The sequence below is a fragment of the Clarias gariepinus genome, chromosome 2 (assembly GCF_024256425.1).
Source record: "Clarias gariepinus isolate MV-2021 ecotype Netherlands chromosome 2, CGAR_prim_01v2, whole genome shotgun sequence".
In the NCBI taxonomy this organism is placed as follows: Eukaryota; Metazoa; Chordata; class Actinopteri; order Siluriformes; family Clariidae; genus Clarias; species Clarias gariepinus.
The window spans coordinates 33,573,355-33,595,545 of record NC_071101.1 but is presented as its reverse complement, the minus strand read 5'-3'; the positions used below and the strand labels follow the sequence as shown (position 1 = coordinate 33,595,545).

Below are 22,191 nucleotides of genomic sequence, written 5' to 3'. Positions count from 1 at the left end.
CTCTGGTTTCCTCCTACAGTCCATAGACATGAATTGTATGATGGTTGATGCTTCCAACTATCCAGTTTATATATATATGTGTGTGTGTGTGTGTGTGTGTGTGTGTGTGTGTGTGTGTGTGTGTGTGTAAACTTTGTTTCCCGGAATAGCTCCAGGCCACCTGCAACCCTACACAAAATAAGCAGTATGGAAAATTGATGGCTGGATAGTCTTCTGTTAGGAAGTATGAACGTGAGTGGCTACTGCCCTCTAGCGAATAAAGTGCAATTTTCAACTTTTCATGATTATCAAATAAACGGCCAGGGCTGTTGAACCTTGTTATTATTCAGGTAAACCACCAGAATTCCATTCATTCATTTTTTATACCGCTTATGCTATGTAGGAGGCTTGGAGCCTATCCCAGGGGACTTCGGGTATGAGGCGGGGTACATCCTATTCTATTACCCTATTAATTTGCATTTCTTTGGATGACAGGAAGCCAAAGTACCCTGAGAAAACACATGCATACTCCACTCAAACCCCCAATCCTGGCAGTAATATTCCGCAGTGCTAACTCCTATGGCACTATGTTATCACTAGACCAGTGCTGAGTGCAACAGTGACACAGACAATGTGGTACTTAAGTACAACTGGTACTGAAACATTCTTGTATGAAAGCGTTAAGGAGAACTGCAGGCTCCTCTACAGGTAGGTTCTTGCATTTTATGGTTTCAGTTCTAACATCAGCAATATCAGCTGAGCCATATCTGACACTAGTTCACCACATACAGAGACGCCCAACTCCATAAAAGTGTACAACTTTTACAACTAGCTTTAATACTTAAATCAGAATTCACTAGATGTCTGCCAATCAAGCATGATCTGAAGGTATTGGCAAACAGAATGTACATTATGCATTTGGTCAACAGTTTCCTCTCTAACTGAGAGTTAAAACTGAGGCACTGAGTACTGATGCTTGTACTCAGTAAACACACTAAGCTCACTATCATTGGTTTGCTGTTCTTTCCTTTAAATGCTGGTGGTGAAGGTTGACATGTTGGGTTGAAGCCCAACTCAGCATCTTTGACTGTACTATGCAGCACACAGACATAAACTGAAGTTCGCAGAGTCATTATTAAATATTTATACAGAAGAAAATCATTTATATTAATTGTTTTAACAGTACATCACAGATACTTTCATATGCAGTTGGCAGATTTTTAGATGTTCTGAAAATGAGGAGATAATGGCACAGAGCTAAGCAGAAAGTGCAACATGGAGCATGAAAATTCTAATAGCTGAAGCTGAAAAGTAAAACCAAAAATAACACCAACTTAAGTCTTGTTATGCATTATAATATCTAGTAGTCCAAAAATATAGTTTTCTAAAATTTTCACGTCCGACTTTTCAATCATCGATACAAGATCTTGCAGAGAGATTAATGCAGCTCTGGGTGTACACACACACTATATATATACTGTATATATATATATATATATATATATAAATGCATGTTAATGAAATAAAATATTGTAGCGTTTTTCACCGCTAAGAATGAACTTGGAGAGACGAGTAAGCTTCCTTGCTGCCCAATGCAAATGGCTGGGAGTAATTTAATCAGCAATGGCACGAAATAGCATACACGACACATTCAACATTAATAAAGACACACTTCTAACTCACACACACACCCTGGCCAAAGCCACTAACCCAAACACCTTTCCTCGACAGGGTGAACACCTAACACCCCCTCCCGCAAAGCATGATGGTTACTAGTGCAAAACCCTGCCCACGCCACAATATTAATGAAAAATGTATTTATGGCAGTAATATCTCATAAAACTAGATAATTACTAAAGACCATTAAAAAAATCAGAAATTAGGACTTCTGAAAAATATGAACATGTCCAGCGCTCAATACTTGGTCGGGGCTCTCTTTGCATGAATTACTGTGGCACTGCTGAGGTTTTATGGAAGTGCAGATTGCTCTGATAGCAGCCTTCAGCTCCTTGTACATTGTTGGGTTTGGTGTCTCGCTTCTTTCTTTTCATAATACCCCACAGATTCTCTATGGGGTTTAGTTTGTGCACGTTTGCCGGCCAATCAAGCACAGAGATACCCTAGTCTTTAAACCAGGTATTAGTACTTTTGCCAGTGTGGGCAGGTGCCAAGTCCTGCTGGAAAATGAAATCAGTATCTCCATAAAGCTGCGCTGTATCACTACAATGACAATAAAGTCTCTTTATCTTCATCTTTAAATGAAATAAAAAAATTTCCTTTCATGTAAAGAATAGAATGTTGGCCCACTGCAACAGTTGTAGCTCATGTCCTGAATAAGTCTGTGTGTGGTGGCTCTTGAAGCACTGACTCCAGCTGCAGTCCACTCCTTGTGAATCGTCCCCAAATTCTTGCTTTGTTTTACAATCCTCTCAAGACTGCAGTTATCCCTGTTGCTTGTGCACCTTTTCCTCCAACATTTCTTCCTTCCATTCAACTTTCCATTAATGTGCTTGGATACAGCACTCTGTGAACATTTAAAGCAATTACTTTTTGAGTCTTACCCTCATGTGTATCAATTAATGTCTTCTGGTCATCTGTCAAGTCAGCAGTCTTCCCCATGATGAAACCATGAGTCTCCACTATTGAACTTTTACACAATATTCCAATTTTATGAGATACTGAATTTTGTGTTTTTATTAGCTGTGAGCCATAATCATCAAAAATCATCAATTAAATAAATATTAAAAATCACTTGAAATATATCAGTCTGTGCGTAATTCAATTTAATTTTTTTTTTTTTTAATATAGCGTTTTTAACAAGGGTCATTGTCTTAATGGAGCTTCACAAAATGAAAAGAAAATGTATGGTAGTGTGTATGATGTAATGAATTTATATATATAATGAATTTTTATAATTAATAAATCTATTGGAGTGAGGCCATGACTGTGGGGGAGTACAGCATGTTGTAGTAGAGTTCCTGTAACTGTAAAGACAGTTCGCACAGACAGATGTGTCTCTTACACAATTTGGTGTCCAGTTATCAGCCGATTTTTAAAGATCAGGTGTTCCACTTGCTGGATGTTTACCACATTCCTGAGCCACCAAAGCCGGGATTATTCACGTTATTCACACAAATACGTCGTTCCTTAAAAGAGTTGGATCATTCAAATGCTTTGCTGTGGCTAAGATGTTAATGCCTTTATTCACAAGAAACTTCTTCATAGTTTGAATTAACCTATCATATTTTTAATAATACGATAAATACTGCATAAATTCATGCATTCAAAAACTCAGGCCATGGAAGCAGACTTTAAATTACATAATATTACCAACAACAACAAAAAATCATGTTACAGTACATTTGTTTTCATCCTACTCTGAGCAATATTCTGTATTCTGTCCTTCATGTAAAAGTGTTGTCACTCCCTTGTAAATGTTTCAGGGAGGCAGTGAAGGCACTTCTTTGTGCTTTGGAGTCTTTTTGTGTTTCATTAGGGTTGTGGTTTTGTCACATAGCCATGTTGACTTTTCATTTGTGTCACATTTTGCTTCGTTGGTGTTTACAAGAGTTAAATGGCTCAAAACAACACTTGATTCCCTTTCTGCCATTGCGTGACTGACTAACGGGGCAGATTGCTTCTCTCTCTGCCTCACTACTGCCTTTCTGTAAACTATAGAGAGCAGAGTTAAGCATTTCACTGCATATCGTACTGTGTATGACCGTGTACGTGACAAATAAAATTTGAATTTGAATTTGAATTAGAAGGCAGTATGAAAAGTAACCAGCGGTTTTAAAATCACAACATAAAGACAGCTGAGGAGCGATTTTCACTACTAAGCTATCAGAAATAAAAGATTACAAGGATGCTGATCTGTACTTCATTTAGCATTAATTTTTCTAATTGCAAGCAGTTAGACAGAAATAGATATGCATATGTGATTGCACACATAGTACATCTTACATATAGTCAGGAGACACAGTGCAATGTGAGGACTGTCCAGAAGTTACTAGTGCAATGCTACATATGTATATAGAAGCATATAAATAAAGCATATACAGTAAATAGTTTTTGTTCTTTTTTTAAAGAACTAATAAGTGAAATGAAGTTAATTGCAGTGCAACCTTGATGTGCAATTTTATGTGTGAAAAAGTGACAACAGTGCAAATAGTGGTAATAACCGCTTCCCCATCACGTTCGCTTACTGGACTTCATTATGAAATGTACAAGACATATAATTTTAAGTTGGCCTTTATATATTTATGCCATTGTGTCTTACTTTTCTCTTAAGCTATTATCATATTAAATTGTAAGGTAACCTCAAGTGTTTTAAAAGGCGTTGTTAAATTTTTTAATTATTATTATTATTATTATTTGTAGAAGTAGTAGTAGAAAACCTTACAGTCAATTAAATAACCTTGAGTGTTTTCTGCAAAGGCGACTATGACAGGATATGGTGAAACCACAGTTATACCTTCCTTCTATGATTTCACTTGCAGCAAGTAAAACAAATGACCTGTTAGTCGTTGAAACTAATCTTTGTAGACTGATGATTTTCCACTAAACTTTTTTCAGGCAGCTTCTTTTAAGGATACAGCAGAACCATGGCTAAGAGATCTTTTATCTAGCTTTTACATAGTGAGTTACATACTTTATATCTAATTTACTGTAACAGAGTAAAGCTTGCATCTGAGGATGCTTGGGACCAAGGGGACCAACATGTAAATGCCAGATTTGTTATTTTTAAAATAGCTAAAAACAATATTTTTAACAAATTTGCAGACAAAAAAATGAATCATATTTTTGCTTTGTGCTGAGTTATTTATTTATTTATTTATTTATTTATTATAAGTCAGATGAGACATAGTTTTAGTGTCCTCTGTGACCTCTGCAACAACTTCATATTTTACCATCACAAAGAACACTATGATGAGGATGATTTGGATAATGATAAGCGCAAGCGTACACCCGTTGGTAATACACGCCTTGGAACCATACAACCTAGCTCCCGTCGTGTCCCCCACCAGCATACGGTCTCTAGACTGAAACACACACACACACACACACACACACACACAGGAACAATGAAAAAATTATAACCTTACACAATCAAACTGCATCATATTAAGCTTGTAGTTGTGTTTAATTTATTCTTATCTAAATATCTATAATGCTGTTCCAGATGTGTTGTAGATGCTCTTGGTTTCCAATAGAGAAAGACCCTGTTTTAGAAATGCATTCTTTATAGAGTAAACATTTCGGTAACAAAACATAAACACACTCACACACACATACATTTATTCATATACACAAGCTTTACGTCATGTTCACTCCTAAATCCCTACCCTGTCCATTTCACCTTACCTTGATGGAGTAATAAAAGGCGAGCAGACCCAGACAGCACGGGTTTCCATAAAAGATGTTGGCAACTGACCACACTATGTAATCAGGTGGATGCTCAGGCATGGACACCACCACTGCCCCTGCTACTCTGCCATCATCAGGCTGGGCGTTCAGTGGAATCATAGTGCTCTGCATCTCGCTAAGTGTCAGACCTCACTGCACTGCATGTGAACCGTCAGGCTTCAGATTCAGCTGTTCAAGTTTGAGGTTAGGGGCAAGTCCTCATTGACATATTCTAACCACACTGTGTCAATAGAGCAGAATTTAGATTGTTTTTTAGCAAAGATATATATATATATATATTTGCACACATATTTTCCATTTAGAGAATTAGAAAGGGAGCACTAACAAAACTTTAAACACAGTCTTGCATAGTAAATCATGATTTATTCAGTTTACAGAACACATCACACACACAAGAAAGAGAGAGAGCAGGAGAGAGATTGGCCATATTAAAACTCCTAAATCCGGTTCTGAGTGTGAGTTTCTTACTCTGAAATCTGGGGTCAAGGGCTATTAACACTGATTCATATAAATTGAGATAAATTCAATCCTAATAATTATTGAGGCATTTGTCATTTGTGTAAACAGTAATGTGGGGAAGATCGTGCACAAGATATTTGCAAGATTGCTTGACTTCTAAACTTCCTTACCAGGCACAACATCCTGAATAGATATCAGATTGGATTTTGAACGCCTCATATGTGTAAGCATGGTTCAAGTCAAACCAGGACTAAGTGTTCCCTTTATTTTTTTTGCGCAGTATATTGTCTTATTTTTATAAAATGTTTCATACAAAGTGGTGTGATGGACTGGCAGGGTGTACCCTGCTCCTAAGTCTCCTGGGATAGGCTCCAGGCCCCCCGTGACCCTGTACACATGATATATATATATATATATATATATATATATATATATATATACAAAAGTGTTCAAAATAATAGCAGTCCAACATCAGTAAACAGATCAATATTTATTTTTGGGAGAAATTATAATTCTTTATGGTAAATATTTTACTTGTAGGTGTAGTGGAGTAATAGAAAACAATAGACCCAACAGTCATGACTTGCATGTACCTGATTTAGTGTAATTGAATTATTAATTGAAATTGGGCCATGTTCAAAATAATAGCAGTGTGGAGTTCAATTAGAAGGATAAATTATTCTGTAAAAAACAGGTGTCAAATAGGTTCAAGGTAAAAAAAATTCAAGGATTGTCATGTGCATTTCTCTCTGAAAATAAAATGGTTCGTTCCAGACATTGTTCAGAAGAACAGCGTACTTTGATTCAAAAGTTGATTGGAGATGGGAAAAAAAACATACAAAATGATATCAAATGCTTTACAATGCAGAACAAAACCAGAAAGCTATCAGCAAGAAGCCCCCGCAAAGTCCAATTGTTAAAAAAAAAGACATGTGCTGAAGAGGTTACAGTTCGCCAAAGGACACATTGACTGGCCTAAAGAGAAATAGTGCAATATTTTGTGAACTGATGAAAGCAAGATTGCTTTTTTTGAATCTAGAGGTCTCAGACACAGAAATCAAGCCACAGTACACTGTGAAGCCAGTGAAGCATGGAGGGACGAGCATCATGATATGGGGATGCTTCTCGTACTATGGTGTTGGGCCTATTTATTACATTTCAGGGATCATGGATCAATTTGAGTACATCAGAATACTTAAAGACCTTATGCCGAAGAGGAAATGCCCTTGAAATGGGTGTTTTAAAGGGGTCATACGGTCCTACATGCACTTTTTCAAGCTGTTTGGACTGAAATGTGTGTTAGGAGAGTGTGTACACAACCACTCTACGATGATAAAGAGCCGCCCAGTGGTTTTATTTTCATTTATTACAACAACATGCCCCTTCTAAAATCAGGCCAATCTCAAATGCCTGTCGATGTGACGCCACACCAACAGAGGCCGCTCCTACACTAGTTGATTGACACTGGTGTTTTAGCAAAAACCCGCCCCGAGTGAGAAGAAGCTGTCGGCCATTGTTTTTTCGCCGCTGGAGCAAAATGTCGCCTAAGCGAGTGTGGTCTACAGTTGTTGGGTGTCATAGCGAACACAGCAGTCGTTGTTCACTACCGACATCTGAGCTGCTGAGGACGCAGTGGCTGAATTTTGTTCTTAAAGCTAACGTCCCCGCTGATCTACCCAAATGTGTTCATGTGTGTGCTAATCATTTTTCACCAGACTGCTTTATAAACACGGGTCAATATAAAGCAGGTTTTGCTAGGAAGCAGCTCCCAAAAAATGGATCTGTACTAACGCTTCGTGTTCCTGCTTCATCTTCACCAGGCTCAGTGAGTAATTTATTTTTCTATGACTCTTTGCAGATCGCCTTTTTTAATAATCACGATGAATGCGGAGTGTAAGTTAACTTATACTCTCATAGAACATGGTTATGGCTTCTTCTCTGTGTACATCCGTCTCTATATAATCCCTAATCGCCCGTTTATAATAAACGATGCATTAAGGTTATTGTCTAGTTGCAAACTGTGTACGTAGTCGGAAAACTATATTATGCTTTCCTTTGTAACGCTAGATGGTTTATAACGATGTCTGTCGAAGATTAAGAAGTCATATCAGTAAACACATCGTGTTTGTATATCCCTCAGTAAGCTTCTCCGCTTTTGTTGTTGTTGCTCGCGGGAGCGTAACAGCCCGTTAATTCATGCCCATGCAGTGATGAGAAAGACAAATCGAGTCGATGCATGTCCATTCTTTTAATTTATGCATTGTCAGGCGATATTACAAACTTCCAGTTGGGTTCCATTCTTAAATCAAACCAAAAACTACTTAAGAAAACAGGCTCAGGCTCTATATTCCAGCGTTTTCCAGTTTGGACTGCATTACCCACAAAGCATTGGCCGCACTGGACTACACTCCCGTGGCTATACCCCACGTGTGTTGTGAAGACACGCCCCACAAAACTGGGTGGCGGGCTCAGCAGAGATCATAAGCATTTAAAGGAGCAGGTACTGAAACAGGTTGCTGAGAACAGAGCTAGTTTTTACCAGTTAAAAGTAGTGTTTTTTTACACAACCATTGAGAATTTTCAATTAAAGTATATTACAAATTTTTCATTAGGACCCTAAAGAATCATATTAACATTTACTGAAAAATGGGACTGGATGACCCCTTTAACAAGACAACGACCCCAAACACACCAGTAAGTGAGCAGCATCTTGGTTCCAGACCAACAAGATTAACGTTATAGTGTGGCCAGCCCAATCCCCAGACCCTAATCCAGTAGAAAACTTGTGGCATTAAAAATGCTGTTTCTTGGGCTGGAATACCTGTTTAAAGGTGCCAGAAGTTGGGATGTGAAGCAGTTCTCAGAAAGCATGGTTATACAACTAAATATTAGTTCAGAGATGCACAAGAAAGATTGAACTTCAAGCCTTTTTGTTTAAACGGTAAATTTATCACTTTGTAAAGATGAGTGATGACACTGCTATTTTTTTGAACAGACTAATATTAGTTTTTCTTCACTTATATTAAACTAATAATCCATTTAGCACATTTTTCTTCATGTTGTGATTCAGAATAGAATGTGCAGGGTGTCCAATGCATTTGTGTGATTTAAATTAAAAGTTATTATATGGACATGGAGCTTTACTCACTTATTTCAACACACTGCTATTATTTTGAACACAACTGTATGTGCATCAATGATGTGACCTTGTTGTCCCTAATACTGTATTTGTACTCCTTAGGATTTCAAAGTTGGGAGAACAGAGGAAGGTTTACCTCCTTTAAAAAACTGCTTCTTTTTAAACGATCTAAAATTACAATGAGCTTGCATGTTCGTTTTGGGTTGATCTATTCTAGAAGAATAAATATTGACCTATTATTTCAGTTTTTAAGTGCTTTTGGGCCACTATGCGTCCAGCACTGCACACAATTTATTACCTAAATTTATGGACATTAAAACATTATACCTTTTATTTCTTAATTTATAGATAATTGTTACAAGCAGGCCTGGGCTTAGTGAAAACCAAGCACCCTAAACATTTCAGCATTTTCTTTTAATAAAAATTTAATAGGTTTGGAAAGAACGTCCATCTTACCAATGATACAAAAGCTACACAAAATACAAACAAATATTGGCTATACTACAGTACTTCACTTAAAATTATAGTACTGTTGTAACTACTATATTAACGTGGACAGTGATAATTACTAATGTGACAATGCATTAATTTAATAAAGATTTAAACTGCATCACATGTATAAGGGGAAGCTCAACCGTTGCTCCTGTGCCTACATAGTTTCTTAAGTTTCCACCTACCTTCCCCCAAAAAATCCTGGTAGGGCAAATGGTTACAACAATGACTGCATGAATGTTTTTAGACGTATCACACATGGACACAGATGTGACAAATTATTGGACTGCATCACACAGTGAAGAAACAGTGGAATTACAGGAATTGAATTCAGAAATCTCAAACACATTATTAAAACCTGGATGGATCATTAACTTTGAAGAAGAAACTTCGACAAACATTCATGATAGGAGACACAAAAAAAAATCATAGAAATCATAACTATGTTTAATAGTAAAAGCAAGATTATTTCCACCTGGGACAAGAGCTCTCAGGATTGGGACATTAGCTGTAAGGACATAACTTACATAACACAATTAAAGCTGAACACAAACTAAATCAGATAAAGTTGCAACATTCCATAGGGCAGGCAGTGTAGTACAGCTCTAACCTGTACGTAAAAATATGGAGTCATGCAGTTAAACCTTTTTCTTTTGGCATAACAGATACTGACATAAATGCCCTGTGACCCTCAACTCATCCATGCATCAGTTCTGTCAGCATATTGGCCATTTAACTATGCTAAAATGGTACTGTCCTTGTTATGTCTCCTATTTGTCTTGCTTATAAATACCATCTGAACTGCTTGAATAGACCTGCACCGCTGATTATAAAAAATAAAGCCATGATGTACCACCGGAAGGAGGGGTAATAAAAAGAATAATTATACTAAAGCCAAGATGATTTTGGTCATTAAAACAACAGGAAAGCAACAAGCTTTTTAGAGCACATAATGCTATAAATAAAATGCTTCAGTACTGTTGGAACTACTATAGTGGCTCATACATGGTGGTATCTGATAAATAATAGCACCAGACATGTTCACTTATGCTTTAAATTGCACCCCATTTTATAGCATGAACAGAGGCCGGTCTTGGGTTTATTTACGCCTTCCAGAAACCTGCTACTAGAGGATTTGTTTAATCGGCCCCCAGATGTGAACACCTACATGAGTGTGTGTGAATGGTGCCTGCAATGAAATCGTGCAACTTTTAGTCCTGCCTCTGCAAACATGTAAATAAATGACTCAAGATTCTGTATGGCAGAGGTTTCTAAACGTTTTAAGCCAACAAGCTCATAGAGATATTACGAGTATTCTGCAACCGCAAACCTTAAGCTCTCTTTTTTTATTCCACATTTACAATATACTGTAGGAATACCGCAACATTTGCACATTTTATTAAAATAGTAACATACATGTGCCTGTAATTAAAAAAAGGATTAAAAACATTTTCTTGCTGAATTATAAAAATGTTAGGCAGATATATGCAAAGTAAAAAAAAAGAAAAGAAATTGCCACTTTGACCAAAAGATAGCTGGACACGTGTATTGGTGCCTTCAGGTAATCAGAAGGAAGATAAAAGGTTACTTCCTGTTGGCTGTGGCAGTTCCAATAACACAGTCATTCACCTGCAACAGTACACAAAGAGTCAATAACTGTAAATTTAAAAAATGAAATAATTAAGTATTTTTTATCACAATAACATTACATAAGCTATGGGAAGAGAAATACTAACCTTGCTGGCGAAACGCAGGGAATTTAGTGATTCACCGAAACTGTCCTCTTCAGGTGAAATGTTGACAAACATCAAACTAAACATAAAGAACAAACCTAATTACAAATCAATAAACTTGGATGTAGCCTATATCTATCACAGGTAAACAAACAGGATACCTGTACAGATAATATTGCAATGACTCTTATTTCCTGAATTATTGCAACGTCAGCTTCAGAGCCTTAAGTATTATCCTTACTTACTTATTACATATCTTTCTGATTACATATTAAACATTCTTAATTTGCACCTAATGTTCAATTTCAATCCTGGAACAGACCACATACAGTAGATGGTAAAGCTAGTTTACCTTTATTAACATCCCTATTGTTTTTTTTTAAAGGATTAATAATCATAAATTTAACTGCTTAAGGAAATCAGGGCTATCGGGCAGCCAAGAACATCATCTGACTAAGAAGGGAAAGCCGATTTATTAGTCATATGGAGAATTATACACATTCTGATACAGATGAGGAGGCCAGTCATGAGACTAACCTGGATTTAATCTTGAAATGAGATAAGAGAATTTATGAAAGATGCGATACATTAAATAGTAATAATCATAATGAAATTCATATAAGGCAATTTTTTTATGTTAATTTCAGACCCAAAGTATTTCGTTTTCACAGGAGCAATTTTGATGTTAGTTTTCATTCAACCGTAATACATCAAAACATTAATACTCAAGAGATAAGAAAATACCTGAGAGAATAAAACAACTAATGGGGGAGCTAGGACTCTAGCACTGCTCTATGACCGAGCGTCTCTGTCAGCAACCTGGAATCTTTTTCTTTTTCTGTGGCTTTAACAAGGAACCTCCCTACCACTACTTGCTTTTGCCTCCTTTTGTGAATTTCATAGAACATTAATGTTGCATTGTCATTAAACAGATTCATTTCCCGCACTGCTACAACCTTATTAACCTTTTTCTTCATGGGGGCCGTTGTTGGAATACAGCTACTGAAGAACGGTCACTACATTCATACACCAAATTTTTTTAAATGCTTTACTTGCAGACGTGGTCAAAATGCTGTAGTAAACAATACCCGTGCACACGGATGTTGACTATATAAGTGGCGCATGCACACTGAGACTGACAATTACTTACAGCATGAAAGGTTGAACAACCATTGGGTCAGTTGTGATTATATGACGCTCAGGAGACAAAGCGTATACATATTACTCGTATTTTGTAAAATCTTGCTTGTTTATGAAGTTAAAATGTGTTTTAAAAAATTTGCCCATTTTGCAAAACACTTGCAGACCAAGGTATTTGCAATCCAAGGTTTAACTGTAATTATATGCGCCTTGCACAGAAGAGGATGGAAAAGAAAATTGAATATGGAAATTACCATCTGATTTTGATCCAGGGTTACAAAATCTTTACCCCTATCTTGGCAAAAAGAATTCAAGTAATCCTCCCCAAAATTAAACAGCTTTCATTCCAGGAATACAGATATAAATTAATATCTGCAGGCCACTACATGTGATGGATCATACAGTGATAAACAGCACTAACGAGCCTAGAAAGAGGAACATGGCTGTCCAATGAGCCCAGTACTGTTTGCAAGATTCATTGATACACTAAGCCAGAGTATTACCCAAGATTACAGTATTGCAGGAATAAAGATGCACAGTGAGGAAAAAACATTCTAAAGAAACAAGAAAGTTCTCTTAGTACACCAGAGCCATGATCGGACTGTATGCATGTCTGAAATGCTGACCTCCAGGGAACTCAATATTGTAGTGTTTAAAAACATGTACAGTACATGCAACAGCTCATTTTGATTTAATGTAAAGTACAAAAACATTTGACTGATTTTGTCAATAGATTATTATTGTTATTACTGTTATCACATAGATCCAAGGTGGGAATCAAACCGTTGACGCTAGAGGTGTGTGGTCACAGTGCTAACCATTACGACACATTTAAATCAGAAATATAAAATCTTAGCCATTAACAGTAAACTCATCCATCGACACAATACTTTTAAACTTCCCATTTAAGATGGGAAGTTTAAACGAATTAAAAGTTTAAAAGTATACCCAACTTACGTTTTGCTGTTGCCACCCAGACACGACTGAAGAAGGTACGTAAGCTTGGAGTTGCGATATGGAACAAAGTTCTCCTAAACACAACAGTGGATGGAAAAGTCAACCATATACTACAACAACTGATAGATTTACAAAATTCATACAAAGTATACTAGTTTTTTTCTTACATACCTTGTTGGCTAAAGCAGTGATGACAAGTCCCAAATTGGTGAGCGAAGAGTTAATGGAAGTCATTTCCTTAAACCTTTCTCCTTGAGACTGGCTTTTCTGGATCCGCTCACTACCAGCCAAGTCCACCAAACAAAGTGAAGCTGGAAAAATAACAGAATGAAAATAAAAAAAATAAAAAAACAATGGTGAAAATATTAGTAATGGTAAAGGTACTTGGGGGGGACTGGAGGAGGACAGTTGTATAGTTGCGAGGTATCTGTGTGTGACTGGTAATAGCATAATTTAACCATTAACCATTTAAATGTCTCAGAAATCAAGACTCATCAGACCAGACAACATTTTTCCAGACTTCAACTGTCAAATTTTGATGAGCTCGTGCAAATTGTAGCCTCTTTTTCCTATTTGTATAGATAAGTGGTACCCGGTGGGGTCTTCTGCTGTTGTAGCCCATCTGCCTCAAGGTTGTGCGTGTTGTGGCTTCACAAATGCTTTGCTGCACACCTCGGTTGTAACGAGTGGTTAATTCAGTCAAAGTCACATTGCATTTTCGCCCACAGGACTGCCGCATACTGGATGTTTTTCCCTTTTCACACCGTTCTTTGTAAACCCTAGAAATGGTCGTGCGTGAAAATCCCAGTAACTGAGCAGGGAAATACTCAGACCGGCGCGTCTGGCACCAACAACCATGCCACGCTCATAATTGCTAAAATCACCTTTCTTTTCCATTCTGACATTCAGTTTGGAGTACAGGAGATTGTCTTAACCAGGATCACACCCCTAAATGCATTGAAGCAACTGCCATGTGATTGGTTGATTAGATAATTGCATTAATGAGAAATTGAACAGGTGTTCCTAATCCTTTAGGTAAGTGTATATACACATATATAATTCTAAAGTATTACTTCTTTATCCAGGCTCATGAGAATTTTCAAGGAAGCACAGTGGTTAGGGGACGGGCAGCTCATGCAGATAAGGCTCTAGGTTGTTAATTTGAGAATCTGAGGATCCGGCTTTGTTGCTCATGTTAGGTATAAACAGGACACCACAGACAGATTAAAGGCAATTTAGAACGACTTGGCATTTACTAATGGGACCAAGTGTTGTTTAAAATGACAAAGTTATCATACGTGCTTTCTTGCTGAAAGTTCTTCTGTGACTTGTTTTCAGGTAAAGACCCCCCGTAAAAAAAAAGACGACACCAAGGACCCATGCTGGTGACTGACAGTTAGAGTAATTTATGATCATCTGTGCCGTGGAGTGATGCATATAGTTTAACGTCCTACTTCTTTTATGCTCTGCATCACCACTTATGAAATGCCTTTCTTCCAATCTGTTTCAGTTCTGACAGTAGTGTTTCATAACACTGTACAAAAGAGTTGATTCAAAATTTTGTAACGTTTCAAAATTAAGTTGAGTAGTAGTCCATTTACCACAATTCCCAACACGCCTTTGAAATCAGTTACATTACTTTCAAAATAGAAATAAAGTAATGCAATATACTGTAGTTTGGTTATTATATATGGGTAAAATGACTTTTAATAAAGCATTTAAATTATTTCATTAATCCTTCTGAACGGAGAATAAATAAATAAAAATATTTTTCCCCATTCAGCTTTGCAATATTTACAGTACTTACATTTGCACTTGGTTCCTCTGCCAGGATTCTCTCCTTCAATGTCAAGCTGGAAAATGGAATGGGAACGAGATGAATGATCGTTCATGTTTGTTCGGGCAGTGGACCTGTTCTGGTTTGCCAAGATGATTAACTTGCAAACCTAAAATAAAAATAAATACATAAATAAGTTTAGTTTAAACACAAAAAAAAAAAAAAAAATCCTAAATTAAAATAGTCATGTACAAGAGCTAGGCAACATAATATCCAAGTTAGACAGTAAACATTTTTCTTTAGAACAATTAACAGACAATAGCTTGTTTAATCTAGAAAAGGCGACACTGCTCCTGATTTTACTGTCATCTGGAAGTTCGGATTTTAATCATTAAGATGATGCAAGAGCATTTATCACTTCCAAATCCAAAAGTAGTTTAGGCACGATTTCCAAATAAACAAGTACGCGTCAAATTAAGGGAGGTCAGATGTGTCTTGGATAGCAATCAACCTATGTAGTTGCCATATAATATAAGAACCACCCACTCCCACAATACAGATACATTTAAAAATATTGATTAAATACCTCTTCCTCAGTGGTGACTTTCTGATATCTTAAATTGGTAACTGTGATCGTGTTATTTGCGCTCTTTTTTATTTCGTGGTCTGGCCTCTTGTTTGGATTACCCATATACAGCAAGTCCCGGAGGGTTTCATTATAAATTTCCACAAAACTGGCTGTAAATGTGTACTGTGGAAGGAAAAATAGAACAATTTAAAATAAAAATATCATTTTGACTTCAAAAGCATCTTACATGAGCATTTCTTTACACAGGCACAATTTTGGGGACATTTTTGATATAGACATCGAGATGAAAGGAGTCGCAGAAGTAGAAAACAAGGATTAGGTACTCGATACATTATTCACCGCAATAATTCATCCTAAAAAGTTGAACTATTTACCTCCCAGCCTTGCTCACGAAGCGAGTTCGAAGTCTTAAAAATCTGCTCCACTGCTCGTGGAATGACTCCTCTCATGTCGTCCATATCAGCACCTTCCATGGTGAAAGTCTTGCCACTTCCGGTCTGTCCATATGCAAAACAGCAGACGTTGTAGCCATCCAGAGCTGACTGCACCAGGAGAGAGATCTCCTCAAATACCTCGCTCTGGCAGCTGCGCGGCCCAAAAACGCGATCAAAGCTGAAGATGTAATTCTTTTGAGTTTCCGCAGTACGACCCACATGCGACTGAGGAAGCAAGAACGAAAGAGTAAAACACACAGCCGCACTATATTTCTCTAGACCACAGGACCCCAAATCCTGGCCCTGGAATACCCTTTTTACTTTTTAATAGGTTAATTAACAGTAGTTGTGAAAAAGGAGCTAACGTGTTACCTCTTCTGTTTTTGCAAGTATAATAGCCTTGTTGTCCTGATTAGGCAGTTGAATATGTGGGACAGTTACATCCTTGTCGGACAAAAGCGGACGTACCCTGCAGAAAACTCTGATGTTACCCTAAAAGGCAGAAGAAGGGGGGGGACGTGTGAGTATCCACTTAAATTCACTCAAGTTACAGATTGCCAAGGATTCTTTAACCAGATGCTTCATGCACAATTAACTCATCAACAAAGTAAAATTATGTAAGTACTAACGCAAGCTTATATTATAATCCTCCATTAAAACAAAGTAAACCAAGAAAAAAATTGTTCTATTCATTGTATTATGTTGTCAAAAGTATGTGGACTCCCACAATTCATTTACATATATGCATTTGGCAGATGCTCTTATCCAAAAATGTGCTTTGAAGTTTCCATCATTGGACAGATCCTTACACTGGGTTAATAGGTTACTAAGTGCCACAGTTGGGAAGGGGGTTTTATTTAATTTACCCAGTACTGAAAGGAGAGCAACCTGCCAAAAGCCACATTCAAATCTAGTCAGTCAAATCAGACACACTTTCAGCAAGAACACTTCAGATAATGTTATCTCCTTAATAACTTCTATGTCATGCTTCCAAGTCGTTCCAAATCGCCCATGACCCGTCTGTGTTCTTGTATTTCTACAAAGCTTACTCTCCCCTAACACAAAGCCCAAATCGTTTAGGTTAAGACGCTCAGACCATTTCCAAATTAACCCAGCAAGCAGGGGTACAGCATTTACCCACATTAACAATGACCTTGCAGCCATCCACAAAGACGCTTTTACTACCAGTAGCTACGACTAGAAAATGAAAAGGTTAACAAATTATCTATCAAAGAAAATGTCAATATTATGATATTCTGCAATGCCTTCAATTGTATTCCAGGATATCCCTAAACTCTACGTCTATACCAGCTAATTAAGCTCACCTTGAGCTCCTGGATCGTGTTATGGAGCTTCCTGCGCTCCATCTCTCCATAATGGACCTCATCTTTCAGCTTGGCCACCATTTCCTCAGACTGTTTCAACTGATCCTGACAAACCTGAAGATTCTCCTGACAAACCTGCAGATTTCCTTGACAAACCTGCAGATTTCCTTGACACTGCACCAGAGCAGCAGTCTGAATAGACAATTGGCTCTGAAATAGAAATGGAAAAGGGTAAACGTGGTGAAATTAAAACATTACAGCAGGTAAGATGTACAAGTTTCGAATGAATCACAAAGCTGAGCTTATGAACAGATCTGTGCAGACATGCCTGTATATTGCAGAGTTGAGAACTCAAGTCATCGCCTCTCTTTATCAAAACCACATTTTCTTCCTTTACTCTGTTCACTTCTTTCTTAATCTCATCCTTTTCTTTAACGGTGCTCTCCAGCTCCTCTTGCAGGGTCACTTGCTTCTCTTGAAGGGTCCTACAAAAACATGTGTAAAAAACAAAAGCTGATCATACAACCCAAAGCACTGTATTACAATTCAAATATAGTTTGTGCTCCAGTTTACCCAATACGATGTTTTAACTGTTTGATCTCCTCTTGGGCTGCTGTTTTGTTTTTCTGTATTTCTGCGTTTGAGGCTTTGAGGTCCTCGTTTTCTTGGTTGTAAGACTTCAGACGGCTCTGGTAACTGTGGACTTTATTTTCCAGATCAGAAACTTTGCCCTTTAAGTCCCATCCAGGTCTCTTGGATGCTCCTACACAGGCACATGTTTAAACGAAGAACTTAGACGCCACAGAAATAACAAACATTGGGCCTTTAAGTCTCTCAGAGACAGAAGGGTTTGGCAAGACGGGTTACAATACCAAAGTTACAAGAAAATTAGTTTATCTTCCTACCTTTAGCAACTGGTGCATGTACAGGTAGCTTTTTTGCATCCCCTAAAAAGAAAATTAAATAATAATTAATTAATTAATTAATAAGTAATCTGGTAATTTACACATTTTTTAACTTTATACAGCCATGACCACAGGACACTTAGTCAGTGTTTTAAAAGCCATAGCTATTTACTTAGGAAGGAAATAACACTGGTGATAGTGATGTGCTCTTTATTAGTATTCATGTGCTTCCTAAATGAGCAGACATACTGCAGATTATTACCACACTAATATACATCATATATTACTCATTAATACAACAAGTGGGAAATATTTTTGGAGCTGTGCAGTCTTGAATTTTTATTACATCAAAACATGTTTTATTACATCAAAACACGTTTCATGGAGTTCACCCTTAATAATCCTGCTTGTTATGAATTATTGTTATATATTAAATAAGGTCAAACGCGCTTATAAATAGCAGAATATGGCAACTGCCATGACTCTACTTAGCCAGATCCCACTTCAAAACTCATACGTGCAAGAATAAATCCTTACCTCTCGCAGGAGCTCCTGCTACAGTCACTGCTCTTGCTGGAGGAACAGCTTTACCTATAAAACAGATCAACACAACAAATCATGCTCTACCTCTTTAAAAAGAAATAAAGTAAGGACAGTAGTTAACGTTCATGTAGGCTTTATTGTCACTTTAATCATATACAGTTAGTACACAGTGAAACAAAACAACGTTCCTCCAGGACCAAGGTGCTACATGCAACATAAACTTACAACATAAATTAACAGAGAAGCTAAACTAGCTAACTAAGAGGCCTAGTTAGCTGGCTAGCAGAGACAAGACAGATAGTCCTAACATAAATTACAACATAAATTAACAAAAACTTACTAAAACTAACTAACTAAGGAAGACTATCTACAGTAGTCCAATAATAAACAAATGCTCCTAAGAAGTACTTCAAGTGATCATTTTAAAGATTATCTCCTGCAAGTGTCAACACATTGAATATTATACAACACCAACAATAATAATAATAATAATAATAATAATAATAATAATAATAATAATTATTATTATTATTATAGCACATTTCCATCACTTACTGGTTGCTCTGACTGGCCCAGAGTGTTTAGGAGGAACCACGCTGGCAGCAGGTTTGAACCTTTGGACACCTGTCTCGACTTTGCGTATCTTTTTCTGGATATAATATAAAATGAGGTCAGAAGTTATAACAAAAACTAATAAATGGGCTGATTACATAAACAGTCTGAGTAATAATTTTATTTACTTATTTATGTATTTATTTTTACACACCCGTGCTGGCTGTTGAAGCTCTCCATCAGGTTGTTGGTGTTCTCCATCATTGACGCTGGAGAGAGGCCTCTTCGATATGATCGGTAAACGGGACATGGCACTCTGCCAGAGGATCAACAATGGACAGTTAATAGATACTTAAGATAGCAGACTTTTTGAAGTCAGGTAGCCTACAAGGCCAGAAACTACACTACTACATTTCTTAAACTGTAAAAACTATAGATATCTAAACTCAAGAGAAAATCTTTCACTGCTTGTGATGAATGCTTTTGCATTTATACACATCCTATCCAACAGGACAATCACATGACAGCTTTATGATGCTGACCTGATTTGCACTGATCAGCCAAAACATTAAAATTGAATTATATACCAGTAAAGTCATGGGCACCCAAACCTATTCTACACCTTCTACACCTAGCAAAGGCTAGCCTGTCTGAAAAGAAAGAAAAAGTAATGTAACACAAATAGCTGAAAAAAAAGTCAATGCTGACTATGACAGAAAGGATTCAGAGGACTCAGCACATCACAGGATGATGCATACAAGGTTTAGTAGGCAAACATGCCTGATCCATGACAATCCCTATGCAAATTTAAGCCTAATGCTTTAATTTCTTAAATATTATGGCTGATTGGTGTCTATATAAAGGTGGCCAGAAGTATAGAGACAAGAGAAATTTAATGTGTTAAGGACAATCTCAATATTTTTTAAACAATGACAATCAAGATAATTTGCTATTTTACATTACTGTCTGTACTTTGTATAAAAGTCGTTCATTCTTAAAAACCTGTTAGATCTGGCTGGCATAGTGTCAAAATGACGTCAATACTTTTGTGTCAATCATTTAATCCATGTCTGTTTGATTACTTCCTGAAGATTATGGACAGAAGGCGGTCTCTTGAATGCTACTGCCTTCATCACTATTGTCCAACAGTTTTCTATCAGGTTTAGGTCTGGAGATGACCCAGGCCATGGCTACAGAAGCTGAATACCATTGTCATATAACCATCTTTCAGTTAATCTGTACAACTCTTCAGCCAGATGGAGGCTAGAACTAAGTAGTGCAATCACAAGCTTCGTGAACAGGAAGAACTAAACAAAACACATGATGTCTGAGTATTTTTAAACACACAGGATTCTTCAGTGCCTAAATATCCACACGGCTGTTTGATGGACCTCAAAAACAACAAAGCCACATTTTCTGTCTTCACTCCTTGATGTTTGAAGCTTTCGACCTTTAATTGTTGAACTTTATGCATTACACTGGGGACGTGTAACTAGTTTAGTATCTAACAACATGAACCAATCTAGCACAATGTGATTAATTTACCATAACAGACTAATCTCTGCGCCAGACCTAATACTAACAAATGAACATAATTATACATTTATTACATGTATTGTGATTATTTTAGGTAAAATATAACCTTATGCCGGAATGCATATTTAACGAGATCCTACCAAGAGCCGTTAGTGTTTAAAAAAAAAAGAATGCAGCGCAGAACCACAATATATTTTCTCGTCTATTTTAGGAAGATGTTATATACACACTCCTGTCCTCCATTCCCTCTTACTCTTCTGGTTAACTCTTATAACACACAGATTGTACAAGCGGAATAAAACGGATTACCTGCGACGCGAACCGAGAGCGGAGCACCGAACTGCGCGCGTGAAGTGTTTTCAAACCCGTTTGAATTCAAACTTTCTTCTTGATGTTTTATTTCCAGTTGGCAAACAACATAATAGCATGAGCGCCCCCTCTTGGACCGGAGAGCAAATCAGGACTACTAAAATATTATTATTAGGAATTCCCCAGTTATTATTCCCCTTCCTGCTGCCACATTTTATTACTCAGCTCAAATAGCATTATATGATTCACTTAGGTCGTTTATCATAAACATTACATAACATTATTAATTCTTGCCTGTTGAAGACATAAAAATAAAAATTCTCTATGGTAACATAAAGTCAGCTCAGACGATTCCGCTAATCATCATTTACAGAAATCCAGGGCCAGACTCTCTCACACCTTGTCGTTTTCGTAGACAAAGCGCTAATTGCTGGAGATTTTAATATTCATTTTAAGAATCCAGAAGACCCTCTGAGAAAAGCATTTATGTGTATACTGGATTCAGTAGGAGTAAATCAGTGTGTAGTAGGACCCACTCATAAAGTAGGTCACACTTTGGACTTAATATTATCCTTCGGATTAAGTATAAGAAACATAATTACAATTCCACAGTCTAAAGTTATATCAGACCACTGTCTTGTCTCGATTAAAGTATCTCATAGTAATAATGTACGCTCAGCACTGCGCTACCACCTTAAACGTACGTTCCTATTAAATACCACACTATATAATACCAGCTTTATACCACACTATATAATACCAGCTTTATCGATAATCTCCCACAATTATCAACTTTAATTGAATTGCCATCTGACTCCACAGAACTCGATCATGCGACTGAATATCTAGAGTCAACACTTTGTTATAGCTTAGATAATGTAGCTCCAGTTAAAAG

General features: G+C 37.1%; 2 protein-coding genes across 2 annotated transcripts; both read right to left on the bottom strand.

Moving 5' to 3' along the window:
- Window positions 1-2,903: 2,903 nt before the first annotated feature.
- Window positions 2,904-5,526, bottom strand: LOC128540906 (interferon-induced transmembrane protein 1-like). Its single transcript, XM_053510901.1, has 4 exons — window positions 5,344-5,526; window positions 4,843-5,021; window positions 3,067-3,073; window positions 2,904-2,963 (listed from the first exon to the last, which is right to left on the bottom strand). Exons 1-4 carry the CDS (start codon window positions 5,515-5,517, stop codon window positions 2,904-2,906), a joined length of 420 nt encoding a protein of 139 aa, XP_053366876.1. The 5' UTR covers window positions 5,518-5,526.
- Window positions 5,527-9,922: 4,396 nt separating this feature from the next.
- On the bottom strand, window positions 9,923-21,355 carry kifc1 (kinesin family member C1). Its single transcript, XM_053510680.1, has 16 exons — window positions 21,297-21,355; window positions 19,666-19,767; window positions 19,455-19,548; window positions 18,894-18,947; window positions 18,357-18,398; window positions 18,025-18,214; window positions 17,780-17,936; window positions 17,452-17,661; window positions 16,499-16,618; window positions 16,067-16,351; window positions 15,690-15,854; window positions 15,134-15,272; window positions 13,498-13,637; window positions 13,327-13,400; window positions 11,233-11,308; window positions 9,923-11,125 (listed from the first exon to the last, which is right to left on the bottom strand). Exons 2-16 carry the CDS (start codon window positions 19,759-19,761, stop codon window positions 11,081-11,083), a joined length of 1,887 nt encoding a protein of 628 aa, XP_053366655.1. The 5' UTR covers window positions 19,762-19,767; window positions 21,297-21,355; the 3' UTR covers window positions 9,923-11,080.
- Window positions 21,356-22,191: the final 836 nt, after the last annotated feature.

What these genes read in the sequence shown, in the direction of transcription:
- LOC128540906 (XM_053510901.1), bottom strand. Translation starts at nt 5,517, where the DNA reads ATGCAGAGCACTATGATTCCACTGAACGCCCAGCCTGATGATGGCAGA. An exon ending in CCTTTTATTACTCCATCAAG is followed by an intron (nt 5,022 to 5,343) that starts GTAAGGTGAAAT and finishes TGTGTGTTTCAG; the next exon opens with TCTAGAGACCGTATGCTGGT.
- kifc1 (XM_053510680.1), bottom strand. Translation starts at nt 19,761, where the DNA reads ATGTCCCGTTTACCGATCATATCGAAGAGGCCTCTCTCCAGCGTCAAT. An exon ending in TACTTGCAAAAACAGAAGAG is followed by an intron (nt 16,352 to 16,498) that starts GTAACACGTTAG and finishes TTGCTTCCTCAG; the next exon opens with TCGCATGTGGGTCGTACTGC. An exon ending in CTGGGTGGCAACAGCAAAAC is followed by an intron (nt 11,309 to 13,326) that starts GTAAGTTGGGTA and finishes CTTTATGTTTAG; the next exon opens with TTTGATGTTTGTCAACATTT.